General features: G+C 52.7%; 1 protein-coding gene across 1 annotated transcript; it reads right to left on the reverse strand.

The window, feature by feature from the left end:
* Positions 1 to 7,713: 7,713 nt before the first annotated feature.
* Lrrn2 (leucine rich repeat neuronal 2) lies at positions 7,714 to 10,719 on the reverse strand. The gene is given in 2 exon segments (XM_013017366.1): positions 7,714 to 8,430; positions 8,432 to 10,719. Coding segments are annotated over 2 exon segments (2,211 nt in total). The 5' UTR covers positions 10,511 to 10,719; the 3' UTR covers positions 7,714 to 8,298.
* Positions 10,720 to 18,011: the final 7,292 nt, after the last annotated feature.

The following is an 18,011-nucleotide window of genomic DNA, read 5'->3' on the forward strand; positions in this document are numbered from 1 at the left end:
GCCTTTCTGACCCTGCCATTGAGCCGGGAAGGAGCCCTGGATTTGCCCATTGCTTTCCCTCCCTATCCTACCCTGTCTGTTTAGTCACCTGCCAAATGATTGCACAGTTCTTACCTGACTCTGAGGCTGAAGGCTTCTCCCTGGATAGGTGGAATTATTAAGCTGATGGCCAGTGAGCTTTCTGTGCCTTTGAATAGTAAAGGTCTGACAAGATGATGGGAAGATCATAAGAGAACTTCTATGGGTGGGAGGTGGGATTGGAGTCTTCCAAATCTTAGTCTGTTATTCTACATCTTTCAAATAATAGTCTACACTGAGGATGGGAGGGGGCTCTTCTCATCCCTGCGGGCCTCAAGGCACCTGGAGAGATGGGTGAGTGGAGGGCCATCTGATGGGTGGTTAAGCCGCTGGATGGAGGGACCAGCTCTTAACCCTGCATGTGTGACTCACACCAGCTGTAGACACCAGGTAAAGCTGAGCATGCCCTCAGCCTCCCCCCGCAGCAGGGGGGCAGAGTAGAAGATGGAATCCTGGACAAAGAAGAGAGGAGGAAGGCCCCTGACGGCATATGTAAGTCACCTGGGAGCCTTTAAAAAATCATTTCTGGGAAGTGACGCTGTAGCTCAAGTGGTAGAGCGCTCGCCTTGAGCTGAAGAGCTGAGGGACAGCGCCCAGGCCCAGAGTTCAAGCCCCACGACCGACAAAAAAAATAAATAAATCATTTCTGTATCTCACCTCTAGAGCCTTTGAGAACTGATATGTGATGCTGGGCATCAGGATGATTTTACAGCTTCCCGATGATTCAATGTACAGTGAAGGTTGAACATCACTCTGTCACTGTGTGACAGGCTTTCCAGACATCTCCCCCATCCAGCCCTCGCAGTGAGCTCATGTATAGTCACCAGCTCTCTCCATGTGGTCCCTGAACAGCCAGCCATACCCTGGGGGTATGCACAGGGGCTCTGTGAAGACCTCCTTCTGACTCAGATGCCTGCTCAAGTCAAAGAGCCTCATTGATGAGGGGAGGGATTTCATTGTCAGCTCTAGGGAGCAGAGCATGGAGAGTAAAGATCAGAGTGAGGATTTGACTCAGGATCTATGCCTGGGTCTAGGCCTGAATTTCCTCCTTTTCCTGGCTGCTTCTCCTGATCAGCACAGAGGCACACGGGCTGCCTGTGCGGAGGTCACTGGGGTCTCTGGCTAGCCCTCGGTGATTTCTTTTCCTCCTTTTTGCTGCATAGCAACATTTAACTCCATCTGGAGCCCAGTTGCTCTTGCCCTGGGGAGGCAAAGGGCAGATCACCCCAGGAACCATTCTAAAACAGTTTTATTAGGTGCTTAAAATAGCTTCTGGCAGATGGTGTGGAGAAGGGGGGACTGGAGCAGAGCTGCTATGACATTTAGGAAGTTGTGTGTTTGTGTAAGCACATGTATGTGCACGTGTGCACGGAGCCCATGCACCGCCCGTGGGGAAGGGGTTCAGAGAAAGGGGGTGGATTGAGGAAGGGCACCGTGGAGAAAGAGGATGGGTGATGGTAATTTCCTCAAATCTGAAGAGGAGAGGGGCTTTCAGGGTAGGTTTCCTGGGGACACTTGTGAGATCCTCTACTCTCCCTGGGCACCTGCTGGTCAGATGGGTGTTGGTGATTGGCAGAGCGAGCCCGAGTGCAGGTCTCGGGAATGGGGGACAGGTGGAGCCCATGTGGGGAAGAGCAGCCAAGTTCCAGCAAGCTTTGATGGGCTTCAAGCTTGAACCTTAGATGGAGAGTTAAAAGCCAATGGAGGAACCCTTGTTTTGCAAATGGAAACACCGCAAATTCATTTTCCTCATTATAAAGGAAACGTGAGCCTGTGTAGGTCTGAATGCTGTTTGGTGCAGGCATGGTAGCTGTTCATCAATCCAATTCCCCACCTCCAACAGGCTGTCAACTTGTGGGTGGTTCTGTTACCCTTGGCAACTCAACCTCAAATCCTTTAGTTGTGAGTAAAACTCTCCGACCTTTTAATGCTGTAGTTCCTGACCTTTTTGGACACGTTTCAGAACCTTATTAAATCCAAAGTGCCCTCTCCCCAGAAAAATTTATATTTACATATATACCAGGAGTGTGTGTGTGTGTGTGTGTGTGTCCTGGGGCTTGAACTCACAGCCTAGGCACTGTCCCTGAGCACTCCACCATCTGAGCCAAGGCTTCACTTCTAGCTTCTTTTGGTGCTTAATTGGAGATAAGAGTCTTACAGGCTTTTCTGCTCATTCTGACTTTGAACTGTGATCCTTAGGCCTCTGCCTCCTGAGTAGCTAGGGTTATAGGTGTGAACCACCAGTGCCTGGCTGAGTTGGTTTGTTGTTTTTTTTTTTTTTTAAAGCAATTCACAGAGATCTGTGGACTCTCTTATCTTTCAACCACTGAATCCAATGGAGGGCTCCTGATAAGAATGGTCTTCACTCATTCCTGAGAACCCAAAACCTGGGTTCTAGCAGTCCCCTGACTATAAATGAAAGGAGATGCTATCTAAGTTTAGAATGCAGGGGTCTGATCCAGCTGGCTGCGTGGGGCCCCCTCAATTGTAGACGTTGGGGGGAGCAATGACCTCTGAGCTCTGGATGCGTGAAGCTTGTGTTCCTCAGCTGTGGATTCTTGGCTCTGGCCAGCTGCACCCTCATGTATCCTGGTATTACTCAGTGGGTGTCCCTCCTGCCCACGGAATAGACAGCTCCCGTAATCCTCATTAGTACAAGCTCCTTACCATTGTGCCCACTGGTCATTTTCGCCTAGCATCACACATTCTCGGGCAGAGTACCACAGACTGGATCTTTATGATATGGACAGAATGCTAAATGAAAAGAATATGGGAATTTGGAATGAGAAGACTTGGGTTCAAATTCTAGCTCTGTTCTTATCCATTGTGTCAACTTGGGTAAGTTATATAACTTTTCCAAGGCTCAGTCTCCTTTCCGTAAAATGGAAATGATAATAATATCTGTACTGCCTAACTCAATGAACTCTTATTAAGGGCAAATGAGAAGGCAGATATAATGAGCAAAGAGTCATATACCACAACAGACCACATTTTGTCTTGATCTTTTTTTCTTCTTCTTCTGTCAGTCATAAAGCTTGAACTCAGGACCTGTCACTGAGTTTTTGTGCTCAAGGCTAGTGCTCTACACCTTTGAGCCACAGCGCCACTTCCAGTTTTCTGGTGGTTAATTAGAGATAGGAGTCCCATGAGCTTTCTTGCCAGGGCTGGCTTCGAACTACAATCCTCAGATCTCAGCCTCCTGAGCTAGGATTATAGGCATGAGCCTCTACGATTAACATCAAAAGCCAGAACAACCAGGGCTCTTTTTGGGGTTTAACAGTGCTGCGGGGGTGGGGTGGGAATGGTAAGGATTGGAAATTCCTCAGCTCTTTGGCTGGGGATGGTAGAAAAGGGAGTGGAGAGGAGCGTGGGTTTGGGTGAACATGGGATCAGCGAGGAGCAGAAGCAGAGCCTGCTGAGAGCGAAGGGGAGGGGCTCAGGAGGGAGCTGAGGAACAGGAGTGATGCAGGGCTGCAAGAAAGCCATGTGGACGTCATTTTTCAATGGATGCCACAAAGAGATGTGGAAGCCAAACGAAGCACTGAGGTGGAGCATATAGCAAGTAGACGTGCCGGGGCATGACCTGGCTCAGGGGCCTGCTTCTCACATCTGATCTCAGAACTAAAAGAAGCCCCTGGGCAGTGTTGTTCGGGGCTTGATTCTGACCAGTAAAAAAAAAAAAAAAAAAAAAACTCTTCCTGGTGAGGGAGTGATCAGAAGCTTCAGATGAGATTTTTAGAGTTGGGAGAATGCAGGGAATGAGAAGGTGAGAGTTCAGGTCTCGGAACTTCAGAGGAAAGAAGCATCGCTGTGATTCTCAAGATAATACCACTCAAGAGGTTAGAAAAACTGAAGCCCTCACCATAAAGTCACAAATTATCCTGTGGTTTTTTTTTTCTTTTCTTTTTTGAGAGGACAGTATCTAAAAATATAAGTCACTGCCCAGGGAGCTCTCTGAGGCATACAGATTTCAGAAGTTCTCATGTTCTTGAAAAGAAAAACGCAAATTTTTGACATACTTTTAAAGCATATGAATTAGAGCTGGGTGGTAAAGACAGAGCTTTTAGAATCAGACAGTATTTAAATCTTGGCCCATACACCTACTGGCTGCAGGACCGTGGAGACATCATTTAACCTTTCTGACTGCTAACATCTACATGCATAAGATGGAGATTGGAGTAGGCGACATAGCCTAAGTGGTAGTGAAGGAAATGAGATGGTACATGGGAAATCAGCCCTTGCCATATGGGCTAGCATGATAGCTACATAGTAAGTGTTTAGTGTTGCCACTGGTGGCCCAGGCCTGTGATTCTACCTACCCAGGAGGAGGCTGAGATCTGAGAATCACAGTTTCAAGCTCGTTTGGCCAGGAAACTCTGTGGGGGTCTTATCCCCAGTGAACCATCAAAAAGCCAGGAGTAGAGCTATGGCTCAAGTGGTACAGCACCAGCCTTGAGCTTGAAGCTAAGACACAGTGCCTAGGCCCTGACTGAGGTCAAGCTCCAGGAAAGGCACGCACACACACGTCTGGGAATGTCCCAGCCGGTCTCATCTACTTCTGTGATACAGTGACAGACTGAACATCCCCAGGAATGCTACAAAGTCACTCTACATTTTTAGCCCAGCCTCCCACAAAGTCTTCCTGGACGGGCCCTGCAGATGAAATGCATCAGTGTGGGCTGCGGGGAAGTCTATTTAGGTGGTTTGTAGCTGGCTGAGCAGCCAGACGTGTTGATAAATGGGCCAACATCAGGTTGGAGGGAAGGCTGCAGTCATGAGCCACAGAACTGTGTCCTAGCTCAGGTCTGCTTCACCATCGCAGCTGTGGATAAGGACATCAAAGGGCAGGATGGAATTTTCCAGAGACACGCAGTAGAGAGGGAAAATGGATAGGCTTAACAATTGGGCTGGCTTTGAAATCACCTCAACAGATGGAAGTTGATAGGCCCTAAGTAGCAGATTAAGATTCAAGCAGAAATAAATATTATTTTCTATTTAGGATTTAAGGGAAAAGCAGCAATCTTAAATGTACTGAAGAAACCCAGCTTAGTCATACTTGGTTGCAAACGTGGTAGGTTAGTTGCACACATGCGCAGTGCAGTGTGAAATCTGAGGCACCAAATGTCCCCTTTGGCTGTGTTGACTGGAAGCCAATATGCGGTGTGGACAGGGCCCACTCCCCCCCTTCCTGGTGGGCCTGGTGTCTAGTTCTGTATTGGAGAGAGGCTACTCACTCCTTGAATTTGCTCAATTTCTAGGGATGCCAGGACCCAGCAGCCCACAAAATAACCTTTTCTTCCCTCTTCCCAGTGGCTGTTTCTACATCATTTCTCATTCCAGAAAAGAGGGCACTAGCGGCTTTCCTCTCCCGCTTCACCTACCCAGGAGCCAACCAGCTTGGGAGGCGGTGTAAATCCTTATAAAACTTTCTTCCTCTAGAAGATATTCTGTGTGTGTGTGTGTGTTATTGGAGCTTAAACTCAGAACCTCACACTCTCACTTGGCTTTTTTTGCTCAAGGCTGCTGCTCTACCACTTGAGCCACACCACCATTTCTGGCTTTTTGCTGGTTAAATGGAGATGAGAGCCTCATGGACTTTTCTACCTGGGCTGGTTTCAAACCTTGATCGTCAGATCTCAGCCTCCTATGTAGCTAAGATTACAGGGGTCAGCCACAGGCATCCAGAAAGATTCATTTTTATGCACCGAATAGCTGAGTTGCACGACAGCTAGAGAAGCAGCCACGCATGGGGGAATGGGGACCACATACCGCTGGGAAAGAGTGGCTTCAAAGGACCTGCAGGCCTTGGGACTGTGGGAGACATTGAAATGGAGGCTTGAGGGGAGAAGTAGAGGAACCACTCTGCAGCAACTCTTTCTTCTCTTCTGCTGTCTACAAGAAAGTCAAGGCTTGCAAAAAGCCCCAGCTGCTGCTGGAGCCCAGGCCTAGTACCCTCACCTAAAACCATGGGAGAAGTGCAAATTCTCTGGCACAGTCTAGCTCTCACAGATTAGAAAGTCTAGGGCCACGTGTCCTCGTGTGTTTTAAGTTCTGCTTCTGCAGAACTTCTGTCCAGGAGGAAGGAGGCTTCTAAACACAGGCTTATCTGGGCACCGGAGGCTGAGATGTGAGGATCAAGTTTTGGAGCCAGTTTCAGCAGAAAGGTCTGTGACTTCTCTTTCTTTTTTGTGCCAGTACTGGGGCTCAGGACCTGGGCACTGTCCCCTAGCTATTTCACTCAAGGCTAGCACTCTACCACAGTTGAGCCACAGCTCCACTTCTGGTTTTCTGGTAGTTAACTGGAGATAAGAGTCTCATGGATTTTTCCTGCTGGGGCTGGATTGGAACTGTTATCTTCAGATCTCAGCCTCTTGAGTAGCTAGGATTACAGATGTGGGCTACCAGTGCCTGGCCTGTGAGACTTATTTCCAATCAACCCACCAAAAGCTGGAAGTGTAGCTGTGGCTCAAGTGGTAGAGTGCTAGCCTTGAGCAAAAAAGCTAAGGACAGTGCCCAGGCCCTGAGTTCAAGTCCCAGGATAGCTCTCTTTGTCTCTGTCTCTGACTCTGTCTCTCTGTCTCTCACACACAATGATGAGAATGATAAAATCAGGCTTGCTAAGGGTCAGAGGGTCCTGCAGGATCCTGCCCTCTCATTTAGTGTCCATGGGGCCTGATGCCTGGGGTCTTTTTCCTGACATCCACCTGTGTGAACATTTGAACTCTTGATTGAGGCTTTGGATCTGCTTCCAACAAATTTTCTATGTGCATTCTGAAACACGGGGGATTGGGGAGGGACTGGTCATGTGTGGCTTTTGCTAGTCTCAGGAAATCTATTCCTTTAGCCAGCTTCTTTCTCAGAAACAATCCAGAGGCCCCTTTGCTCTGGGCTCTATGGGCTTTTCAACAGAGGCTCTTCTTCACATTTGGTCTGCAGAAGTCAATCCATTAGAAAGGCAAGAAAATCACCAAAGCAAACCAGGCTCATTGAAAATGATACCAAGCTAGAATGGAAAGATAAGTGCAGCAATTTCCCAATCCCATAGCCCTCCCCCTCCTCAAGTCTTCACCCAGCTCCTCTCCTCCCCACCCCCAGGGAGCCAAAGTTCTTGCTGTCTTGATTTACAATTCTCTGCATGACTCTGCCTCTTGGGTTGGTTTAATTAGAAATAGGCCGAGAAGGGCTTCCTATGTACTGGCATGTTAATTGCTTATCAGAGCAGGAGAAGGGGAACCGTGCTTGGCAGTGGAAATTTCCTTGCCCTCTCTATCTCTGCGTTTGTCTCCATTTTTCTCTCCAACTCCTCTCCTGGCCTCCTACATTCTCCTTTCTCCTTCCTTCTTGGCGGCTTCTCAGCCTCTCTTGCTCTTTGTCTCTCTTCCCCCAGTTCTGCTGCTCACAGCTGTGGGGGTTGGAGCAGATCCAGAGGCCAAAATTCAACGCAAAAAGTGAATGCTGTTCAGTGGTCCCCCTCTTCTCCCTCTCAGCCCCTGCCCAGCGCCTACACCTCCTGCCTCTTCCAGGCTTTGAAGGAATCCCAAAGCCAGTGGTCTCCCCTGACACCTGGTATGTAAAGGACTCTTTTTCCTTTTGTTTCCTTCCCCCCCTCTTTATCATTGTTGTATTATTATTGTTTATTTTTATTTTTTACAAAACAGGAGAAAAGAGTGAATTGGGTTGGGGGCAGGTGACACATTTCTCCACAAAGGTACAAAATTGCCTTATAGAAAGTCTGCTTCCGAGATCCCAGGCTGGGGGATGAGGCATTCCTGGGCACCCTCTCCCCAAATGTCCATCAGATCCAGCTGTAGGTCACTTCCACTTTGGGGTTGGGACCCCCAAAGATGGGAAGGAGAGGCCTCTTTTCAGCCCTTGCCCAGGAGGGGAATGAGCAAGCAACTGAGACTGTACAAAGAAAGGGAAGAGGAGGGGGGTGTGCATCCTGCAGGCCAAAGGCCGGGGGACACAGGCAGGGGACAACCAAGCAGAGGCCCAGCAGCCCCTGGGCACAGAGATAGATGGGGAGGGGGGAGGCTCTGGCCAGAGTCCTTCCTGTTCCTTGGAGATTCCTCACAATGCCAGCAGAGGACCCACAGAATGTAAGAGCCACTTTCAGGAGGCCGCAGGTGTACCCCTGAAGTGCCAAGCCCCGTGTGTCATGGTCCAGCTGCCAGGCCTTAAGTGCGTGGGTCCATCCACTTTCCTGGCAGGGTACCTGGCTCAGGTCATCACTTCCCTTTTGGTACAAAACCAAAAAGTTATCCTCGTTCTTTCTCTGTCGCTGAGTAATGGCCACGTTTCAGGAGTGCTCGAGTGGGGGTGATAGCCTTTCCCCTTCTGAGGATCTGGACGGCCGCCTCCCTGGGTTCCACAGCAGGACAAGGGGAGCAGACACCACTCGGACTGAGGGGGTACTCCAGCCCCAGAAAGCCCAGGCTGGAAGGAGGGGCCGCCCACCTACTCTCTGCCTGGGCTGGCCTGCGCCGAGGCGGGCGGCGAGCCCAGCCGCCAGCAGGATGGCGAGAGCTAGCATGGCTATGAGCCCGGGCCGGCCCCCTGGGGCTCGGTGGCAAGGTGAGGCCTCTTTAGTCCTGGCCCACACGCAGGCCAACTGGGTGTGGGCATCGGCAAAGGCCACTTGCAGGCAGGCCCAGTACTCTGTGGCCTGAAGGAGGCGGGTCATGTTGTAGCTGCGGACGCCTTGGGGCAGGCGAGCCAGAGCAGCGGCTCCCCGGCCCCGGGGGGAAGAGGCGCTCGACCAGGTGAGGTTGGTGGACACTACGTTGGGTGGAGGGACCCAAGCCAGCAGGATGTGATAGGGATGAGTCTCCTGTACTCGGAGCTGCAGTCCCTGGTCCTCGTCCCTGGCTGGCTGGAAGGAAGCATGGCCCACCGCCACAGTGACCGTCTTAGAGTCAGCCCCTACCAGGTTGTGGGCGACACAGGTGTACAGCCCTGCCTCCTCCGCAGTCACCCTCCGCAGCTCCAGGGTCCCCTCGGGGTACACCCGGTACCTCCTGCTTACGTGGGCAGGTGTCAGTCGAACCCCAGCTGGAGTGACCCAGTAGATCTCGGGTTCGGGCTCAGCCAGTGCTCGGCAGTGGAGGGCCGTGCTCCCCCCACTGGCCACCTGGAGGCGGGAGGGGAAGCTGCGGGGGGAGATGAGGGGCAGGCAGTCGCCCGTCATCTCCCGGAAGGGCACCTCCCGCACGGGGCGACGCTGGAGATCTGGGGGTTCGGCACACAGGGTGGACTGTGGCTCGATGAAGCGGATGCGGGTGCCCGTGGCGTTGGCCCAGCGGATGACACAGTCGCAGCGGATGGGGTTGCTGTGGAGCCCCACCTCCTGCAGGTTGGGCAGGGCCTCCACCGTCTGCTGGTGCAAGGCAGTGAGGGCGTTGTTGTTGAGCATGAGCGTCTCCATCTGGGGCAGGTGATGGAAGGCTTGGGGGTGGATGAAGGACAGCCGGGGGTTGTTGGTGATGTCCAGTTTGGTCAGCTCGGGCAGGTTCACCAGGGCAAACTTGTCAATAGAGACCAGCTCCTCCATGTTGTTGAGCCCCAACTCCTTGAGGTGAAGCATGTTGGCAAAGTCTCCCGGCCCCACCCGCTGTAGCGGGTTCTTGTTCAAGTCTAGGAACTTGAGTCCGGGCACCTGCTCCAGGGCACGCCTGGGCACTCTGGCCAGCTGGTTGTCATAGAAGGAGAGGCTTTCCAGGGTTTGCAGCCCCTCCAGGGCGTAGTCAGAGATCTCCCGCAGGCTCATGCCCGCTAGCACCAGGCTGCGCAGGTTGGCCAGGGGCCGGAAGTTCATATCTAGGATGGCATCCACCTTGTTGCCACCAATCATAAGGATCTCCAAGTTGGGCAGCATCTCGAACCAGCGGCTGTCAATGGCCCTCAGCAGGTTGGAGTTGAGGTGCAGCCGTAGCAGGTTGCCGAGGCCTGCAAAGGCCCGGGGGGCGATGCGGTAGAGCTGGTTGTGGTTGAGATAGAGTTCCTGTAGACTGGCCAGGCCGGCAAAGCTGTGGTCCTCCAGCCGGCTCAGCTGGTTCTCCTCCAGGTGCAGGCTCAGCAGCTGGGGGAGGGCCCGGAAGTCACAGTCACGGGCATCGGAGAAGCTGTTCTGAGACAAGTCCAGTTCTGTGAGGTTGGGCAGGTAGGCCAGCTCGCTCTGGTCCACACGGACGATGCTGTTACTCTGCAGGAGCAGAGTCTGCGTCCCCTCGGGTAGTGCCGGGGGCACGGCTGTCAGGAAGAGGTCATTGCAGTCCACGGTGGTGGCCTCTCTGTAGGATGAGCGGGGTGTGTACCAGGGCCGGATCTGGCAGGCGCACTGGGGTGGGCAGGGCACACGCCAGGGCACCACAGGCACGGCAGCGGTGGCACCAGCCACCCAAGCTAGCAAGAGGGGGGCCGCGAGGAGCCTCATGGTGGAGCTGCGGGGGAAGGGGACCCTTCACAATTGAGAGGCCAGGGTCCTTCTGCTCTTCGTGGTCTGCAGGCTGAGGGTCAGCAGCCCTGGTGGTGCCTGGGCATCCTCCTTCCCAGGGTGCTCATTCTACTTGGGAATGGGTGGGCATCGCTTTATGCCCTCCTGGGTGTGGCTCTTCATCCTTGTACAATGGGCTGGCCCTGCTCCTTCATCACCACGGTTCACCAGGACAGCCCTGGAAGGAAGAGACAGAGTTAGGGAGACAGCCAGGAAGCAGGTTCTAATCTCCCTCCTGCCACATTCCCTCCTCTGGGCAACTCAAGAAGCCAGAGGAGCCACAGAGGGGTTGGCTTGGGCCTGACCCAGGCCTCCTGGGCTCTGTTTTGTAGTCCTTAGGGCTAAGAGTCCTTTTCTAAAACTTGCTCAGAGAACAAGTGAATTTTCCCAGAAGAGCCCTGGGAGGGAACGGTGTGTGTTTGGGAGGGAAAGAGAGTGAACAGGCTGGAATTATCATCATCTTCACAGTCCTGAGCCCAGAGAGATGCAGGATAGATTCTCTGACCTTTCCTGCTCTTTCCTCTGTCCCTGTGTGGGAAAATGAAAGATAAGTGATAGCTTGTGAACATCCTTCCGGTGATGTAGGTGGGAATAAGAGCAGTTTCTAAAATACAGGCTGGACTCGCTGAGATTCTGGAGGTGAGGGATATTGGGTCCTGACCCCCACATCCACCCAGGCTGAGGCAGCAGGTCCCACTGGGACCTGCTGGACTTTCCTCCTAGCCAATCACTTTGGGTTTTGGCAAAGGAAAGCATGGGCTTTCCTTTTCCAACTGTCTGTCTGTGCTGCCTAGAAAAGGCAGCCGTAGGGTTCAGAGCCCTGGGTCCAGATTCTCAGCTGGACAGGTAAGACATTCTGTAATCTGGCCTGGCTACTTCTTGCTTTTGTCTCTACCCTCCCTCACACACCTATCGGGTGTGGATCTGTTGGGCTGACTGGCTGTCCTTCATTGTTGCCCAGACAATTCCTACTTGTTCTTCAAGACTCGAGTTCAGGCCCTCCTCCTCCCTTGCGGCTTCAGGGCTTGGCTCTGGCTCCCACACAGCCACACTTCCTCTGTCACAGGGAGTGGGAGAGCGCTCTCCAGCTGGAGCACCAGCATGCTGAGGTGCTGGCAGGCATGTGGTGTGTATTGTAGGGTGAGGTTCCATGGGCCTTTCTTCCAGGAGCTCTCCCTAATCTGAACTCAAGCCGCTGCACTTTCCTCCCTCTTTAGGAGTCACCAACCCAGCTGCTTTCTCAGGCCCCATGACCAGGCTGTGCTGTCCTGGAGGTGGGTCCAGCCTTGACCTAGAACCCAAGACCCCGTGTTCTCTCCTCAGGCCTGGTTTGACTCCTGAGTGGAAATCTGATTCCTGGTGGATTTTTCAATCACAGTTGGGCCTAGGAGAGCAGCAGAGTCCTCTGGTATATAAGATGGGGGACCACTAGCCTCCAATCTGGCTCCTGAGGGGCCCCCTCTAGGACTTGGCTTGTTCTCTGCTTCCTCTTCACCCACAATGCCTTCCCTTGTCCCTGGCCCCCATTTGATGGCTTGAGGAGTTCTCAAGCCTTCCATGCACACGATGCATGCAGGCATACATGCACGTATGCATGTGTTTACCCTGAGTTTTTACTGGTTATTACACACACACTCCTATGCAAACCTCTGTGCCTTTCAAGTCACGGCCCTTGGCTTGCTCTGGCTTGGCTGGGTAGGCACAGCAAGCCCACAGCTCCTGGGCCAGAGGCTGAGGGCTGGGCTCTAGGACCCAGAGGCAGCAGCTAAGGACTCAGGTTCACACTGAGCTTTGGGCTCCAAGCAGGGTGAAGGCCCAGATGAGTCCAGGCTCAATGCCAAAGCACACAGTGTCTCCCAGGAGGGAGCTCAAAGCTGCCCACTCACCTAGCACCACCAGTTAAGGCTGACTTGCACACGGCACACTTGTGCCGCTGTTGTCCCCCCTCCTCCACACTTGTGGGTTGCTGCAGAGACAGGGAGTTGTCTTTTATAGTATCTCTCATCTCCCAAGTGATCAGGAGTTCAGACGACCACGTGTACAATGTTCCCAAATGGACTGCAAGCTCCTTGCAGCAAGAGGCCTTGTCTTACACATCCCCAGAGCACCGAGTATAGGAGTGCGTGTGCAGAGTGAGAGAGCTTGTGAGTGAAAACTAATGGTAAAACGTGCAGAACACAAGCACATGATAGTGAAGCCTCCCAGCACCCTTGTGTGAGGGCAATGAGGAGATTCTTTAATCCATCTATCCTTCCTTCCTTTTCCTTCCTTCTCTCTCTTTCTTTTTTTGATGCCAGTCCTTGAACTCAGGGTCTGGGCACTGTTCCTGAGTGCTCTTCCACTTGAGCCACAGCTCTACTTCTGGCTTTTTGGTCGTTAATTGGAAATAAGAGCATCATGGGCTTTTTTGCCTGGGCTCAGATCTCAGCTTCCTGAGTAGCTAGGATTATATTACAGATGTGAGCTACTGGCTCCTAATTTCATTTTTTTTCCTGGGACACAACAGGATCTGTCAGAGGTGGTACAGCTTCTATGTGGTGAGGAGAAGATTCAAACCCAGGGTCTTAAACTCTGTAACCTGCCCTACCAACCCAGTCACTGTGGACCAATACAGGGGCAGAGTGCCAGGCTGGCTTAGCCAAATCTTTTTAGGAATGGATAAGGGTCTTTAGCAAATCTAACCTGCCTGCCACCTATTGGACCCATCAAACTCCCTTCCCTCCCTCCTTCCCTCCCACTCTCCCTCCCTCCTTCCCTTCCTGTTTTTCTTCTTTCCATTTACCAGTACTGGGACCTGAACTCAGGGCATCAGACTCTTGCTTGGTGCTCAACTCAATGCTGGCACTACTATTTGAGCCAAACCTCCACTTCTGCCTTTTTGGAGATAAGATTTCATGGCTTTGTCTACCCAGGCTGGAATTGAACCTTGATCCTTAGCTCTCAGCTGCATGAGTAGCTTAGATTACAGGCTAAGACCCCAGTCTTGACTTGTCTAGTGCCACCCACCTCTTCTCTTGTCTAGAGTTCTTCCCTGAACAATGTTTTTATGTGAGAGGGGGGTAGGCTTAGAACCACAGTGACAGAGCCAGCTGCTGCACACCAGGCCTCTGCCAGCTTCCTGTCTGGGCAGTGGATGCAGGCTGGGGGAAAGAGCATCCTGGAGCCCACAGCAGGGAAGCAGGGGCAGGTGCCCACTCCAAACACAAGCCATTCTCTTTGGAAGGGCTGGCTCTGCCCTACTTCTTCCAGGAAGCAAATCAGGATTAAGCAGGAATGAAATGGATTCCCACAACTCCTGTTCAACTAAGAGCCTTGGTCCCCTCTGGCCCTCCCCCTCCTCCCTGGCATTGAGACCCATCTGGTATTGGGATGGAGGAGGCAGTTGGTGAAGACAGAGTCTCTCCCTCCCCTCCTCATGCCCTGCCCAGCCCCTGGGAGCTGAGGGTCCAGAGGGAGGATGGCCGGCAGGCGGTGATCGATTGCTTGGCCTTGGCTGCTTTAGTGCCAGGTCCCCCTGAGCTGCGGAGACAGATGTGCAGCATAATTGAGTGTAGCTTTGATAAACTCCGGCCTCCTCTGCAGCAGATAAGCGCTGGGTGGGAGGGCCAGGGGGGGAGGAGGGAAGCTGGCCGGGTCATCTGTACCTGGGGCTCCAGCTCCTCACTCCCACCTCTCATTTAAATACCCACCATCAGAAACCTCAGTGCTGGGCGAGACCGTGTGCTTATCCAGTCTCCCAGAGCCTGAATTCTATGTCTAACTTATACAAAGAAGACATGGTGGAGCTGAGAGGAATCAAGGCCTGGAGATGAAGGTTTGAATCTGGCTCTGTCTTCCCCTGTGTGACCTTGGGCAAAGTACGTGACTTTGGAGATGAGTGGTTCCACGTGAGAAGAAAGAGGATGAATTCAGTGAATTTAAGGTTCCCTAATGCCAGAGAGTCTTAGCGGAGACCCTGGTCTCGAGTGGAGGTGGAAAGGGAATTTTGGGTATCAAAGATGAAATAGACTATAGGGACGGACAGCAGGGCAGTGGCTAATGTGTGTGGGAGCGCCCAGTGGAACCTTCTGGAGTGCTGGGATTATATCTTAATCTAGGAATGGGGGTTGTTTGGGCGTTTGCATCCATCGAACACCCCCCTCTGTATGTTCTGTACCTCAACAATATAAAGCAGTCCTCCAAACCGTGACGGGAGAGGGAGATAATGAACAAGCCTGGCAAGGCCCCACTTCCCAGCTAAGGCACTGGAGGTTCTCAAGGGGAAGTGCTCTGCCCAAGGTCACGTGCCTTGCCGTTCCCTGTATCTAGAAGCAGCTCTTCACCTCTGCACCCCTCCCGGTCCTGCACTGAGTCCACGTGGCAGGGGATAGCCGCAACCTCCCGGCATGCTTCTCCTTCTCATCACAGCTCTGGGGGCACTCATGAGGCACTCGGGCAAACTAGAGGTGGCCAGGAAGGGGGCCTGGCTCTGCATGCCTCGCCGTCACCCTCTACACGTTTCACCTGGCAAACATCTCCCTCCCTCCACAATCTGCTCTGGCTTCCCCTCCCATCTCTGTCACCAGTGGCCAGGCCCCAAACCACCATTGTGATCTGCCATCTCCTACCTCACACACTCCCCCCAATACACGTTCTCTTTCCATTCCTGGTCTTGACCCTTCCAAAGGCCTCTTTTAGGGCTCTCCTGCTCACCTTAGAGGGGCCCTCTCATTCCCAAACAACCAGGCTCCTCCAAACCTGATTTGCTATTTCCTTCCACATCCCAAGGCTCTCATTCTGTCTGCAGTGCCCTCCCCAGCTTCAACTATTGAACTCTTCTTCGGCCACAAAGCCCCATCTCTAACACCCCCTCCTCTGTGCTGTTTTCCTGAACCCCCTTAGAGAAGAGCAGTGACTCCCACAGCCGCCTTTGAGACTCTGAACAGCCCCTTCCTTATGCTGCACTGGGAGTCTGTCTGCCTGGCTGGGCTGTGAGCCCCTTGAGTATAAACTGGTGACCAAATTCTGGATGCCCAGAAAAAACCAGAGAGTGCCCAGGGCAGGGCCCCTCCCTGGAAGCCCGGGAGGTCTGCTGTGAACTGTGAACATGATCCATCAGTGGGCCAGGAAAACAATTTACACCTGTTTTTTAAAAAAAGCTTAGATAGGATCTGGCTGTGTAGCCCAGGCTGGCCTCAGATCCTCATACCTCAGTTTCCTGCTTGCTCAGATTACAGGCATGCACCACCAAGCTGGACTAGTATGCATTAAAAAAAGAAGGTAAAATAGAATAGGAGATGTCAGTGTGTTGTATATAGCTAGACTAAATTTTTTGAGGGGTGGGGTAGTACTGGGGTTTGAAGTCAAGACCTTGTATTTAGTAGGTAGGCATTCTCCCATTGAGTTGTGTCTCCCAGCCTCAAGTGTTTTGTGTGTGTGTGTGTGTGTGTGTGTGTGTGCCAGTACTAGTGCTTAAACTCAGGGCTTCTTGCTTTTGTGTGGCTTCTTCACTCAAGGCTGGCACCTTACCACTTGAACCACACCCCCCACTTCTGACTTTTTGATAGCTCATTGGAGGGAAGAGGCTCACAAACTTTTCTGTCTTTGAACCACATTCCTCCAAGCTCAGCCTCCTTTGTAGCTAGCTCCAATGCTGTTTTGAGAAGTTTCCCATCTACCTTTATATCCACACACGCATACATATGGGGACATGATATACAATGTACTGTTCGCCTTGGGCCTTGGCTGAAAAGGCACACAAAAGCCAATAATTCTGAGCATGGTTTTGAAGAGCTGAGTGCCTTCAGCTGTAGGGAGGCCACAGGGATGATGATTAAGTCTTGGGAGAAAGATGTGACCTCCCGAGGACTTCCATACACCCAGGTATATATTTACCAGCCACTCTCCTAACAACCCTGGGAAGCAGGCCTTTTACACAGGAAGCGTGCTCAGGAGGCCAAGGGGCCAGCCTGAGGTCCCCAGCTGGAACATGAGAACCAGAACAGGCCCCCTGCATCCACCAGCCTGGCCTTGCTCTGGGGTTCTGGTTCAAGAGCTCACCCGACCTCCCGGGTGGCACAGTCGGAGGCTGCTCTGGGTAGAGGGTGAGATTCCTTTGCCCAGTTTTGCTCTTTGCACCTCTCTGGATTGCCTGGGGCCAGGGTTTCACTAAGACCCCTTCCTGGGCTGAGAGGGAAACACACTGGGAGGAAAGGGACTTGTTGCCAGGCAGGAATCTCCATAATGCCCACTCTGCTGCCTGGCCAGGCAGACGGGATGAGAACTCCATGCTTGGGAGAGAGCCTGCCTCGTTATTTCTTAATTAGGATGGAAGATGCCAGTAGGTAGCACACACAGTCATTCCTGTCTGATTGCACTGCACCAAAGTGGGCTGCAGGGGAGGGGAGCTGGTCTGACAGGGTGCACAGAGGGCAGCCCGGCTGAGCCCACCTCCTCTCACTGCTCCATCTAATCTGACCCTGGTATCCCACACCTGTCACCTCCCTTCCAGAACCTGGAAGTTCAGTCTCCCGCCTCTTCCTGCAGACAGTGCTCCTCAGGGGCAGGAGAGACACACAGGCTTCCAGCTCTTCCAGCAGCCTGGTACATGGTAGGATCTCAGAGCATAAGACAAGGTGGGGGAAGGGCTGGTTGTCTCCGAGCTCAGTAGCCAGGGGCCTCCTTGCCCCTCTCCCATCTCCCAGGAAGCAGATAAAACCCTACAGATAAAGCCCATCTTCTTTGGACACAGACCCCCGGCCCCCACCACAGCCACTTCGGCCCTTCCTAGCTAGTGGCCCTGAGTGAAGATGGCACTTCTGTGTTGGCTCATTTCTGCCTGAGGACATGACAGGATCTGAAGTGAATCTTCCACTACCTTCTGGAACTCTCTTGGATTCCTCAAGAAATCCTGAGGATCCCACCCATCTCCCAAGAGTTCAGGCTAGTGGCTCCGCATGCGTACGGCTCTGCATGGGACATCTGATACTGGCTGGCCATGTGGTCTGCAGTGTCCTTGCTTGGACTCTTCATCTATTGGAGGTAGGGGGAGACATCCAGAAAGTGCCAGAAAGTTTCTGGGGCTCAGCAGAGTTTCTTTCCATTCTCCTCTACCTTAATTTGGTGGAGACCCGCTTCCTGGGCTGGGCCACACCGTGGCTTCTAGCTCACCTTCGCATTAGGTGATCAGCCCGTCCTCTTCCTGGGAGCCTTGCCACTGAGGCCACCCAGGAAGCCACCGGGGTGTCGAGCGAGGGGCGGGACTCCTGGTTCCAGGTCTCAGCTCTGACTCAGCTCACCTGTAGATCATAGAGGCCCCACAGCGTACTCGCCCCATAAACAACTCGCTGCAACTGCTCCTGGCTGAGACGGCCACTTCCAGAAGGGCCCTAGACATCCGGCAAGATGGCTTCTCACAGCTTCTACCCTGGCCACAGCCACTAGCAACACCCCCCACTAGCCC

Source organism: Dipodomys ordii, unplaced genomic scaffold (genome assembly GCF_000151885.1).
Source record: "Dipodomys ordii isolate 6190 unplaced genomic scaffold, Dord_2.0 Scaffold35, whole genome shotgun sequence".
In the NCBI taxonomy this organism is placed as follows: Eukaryota; Metazoa; Chordata; class Mammalia; order Rodentia; family Heteromyidae; genus Dipodomys; species Dipodomys ordii.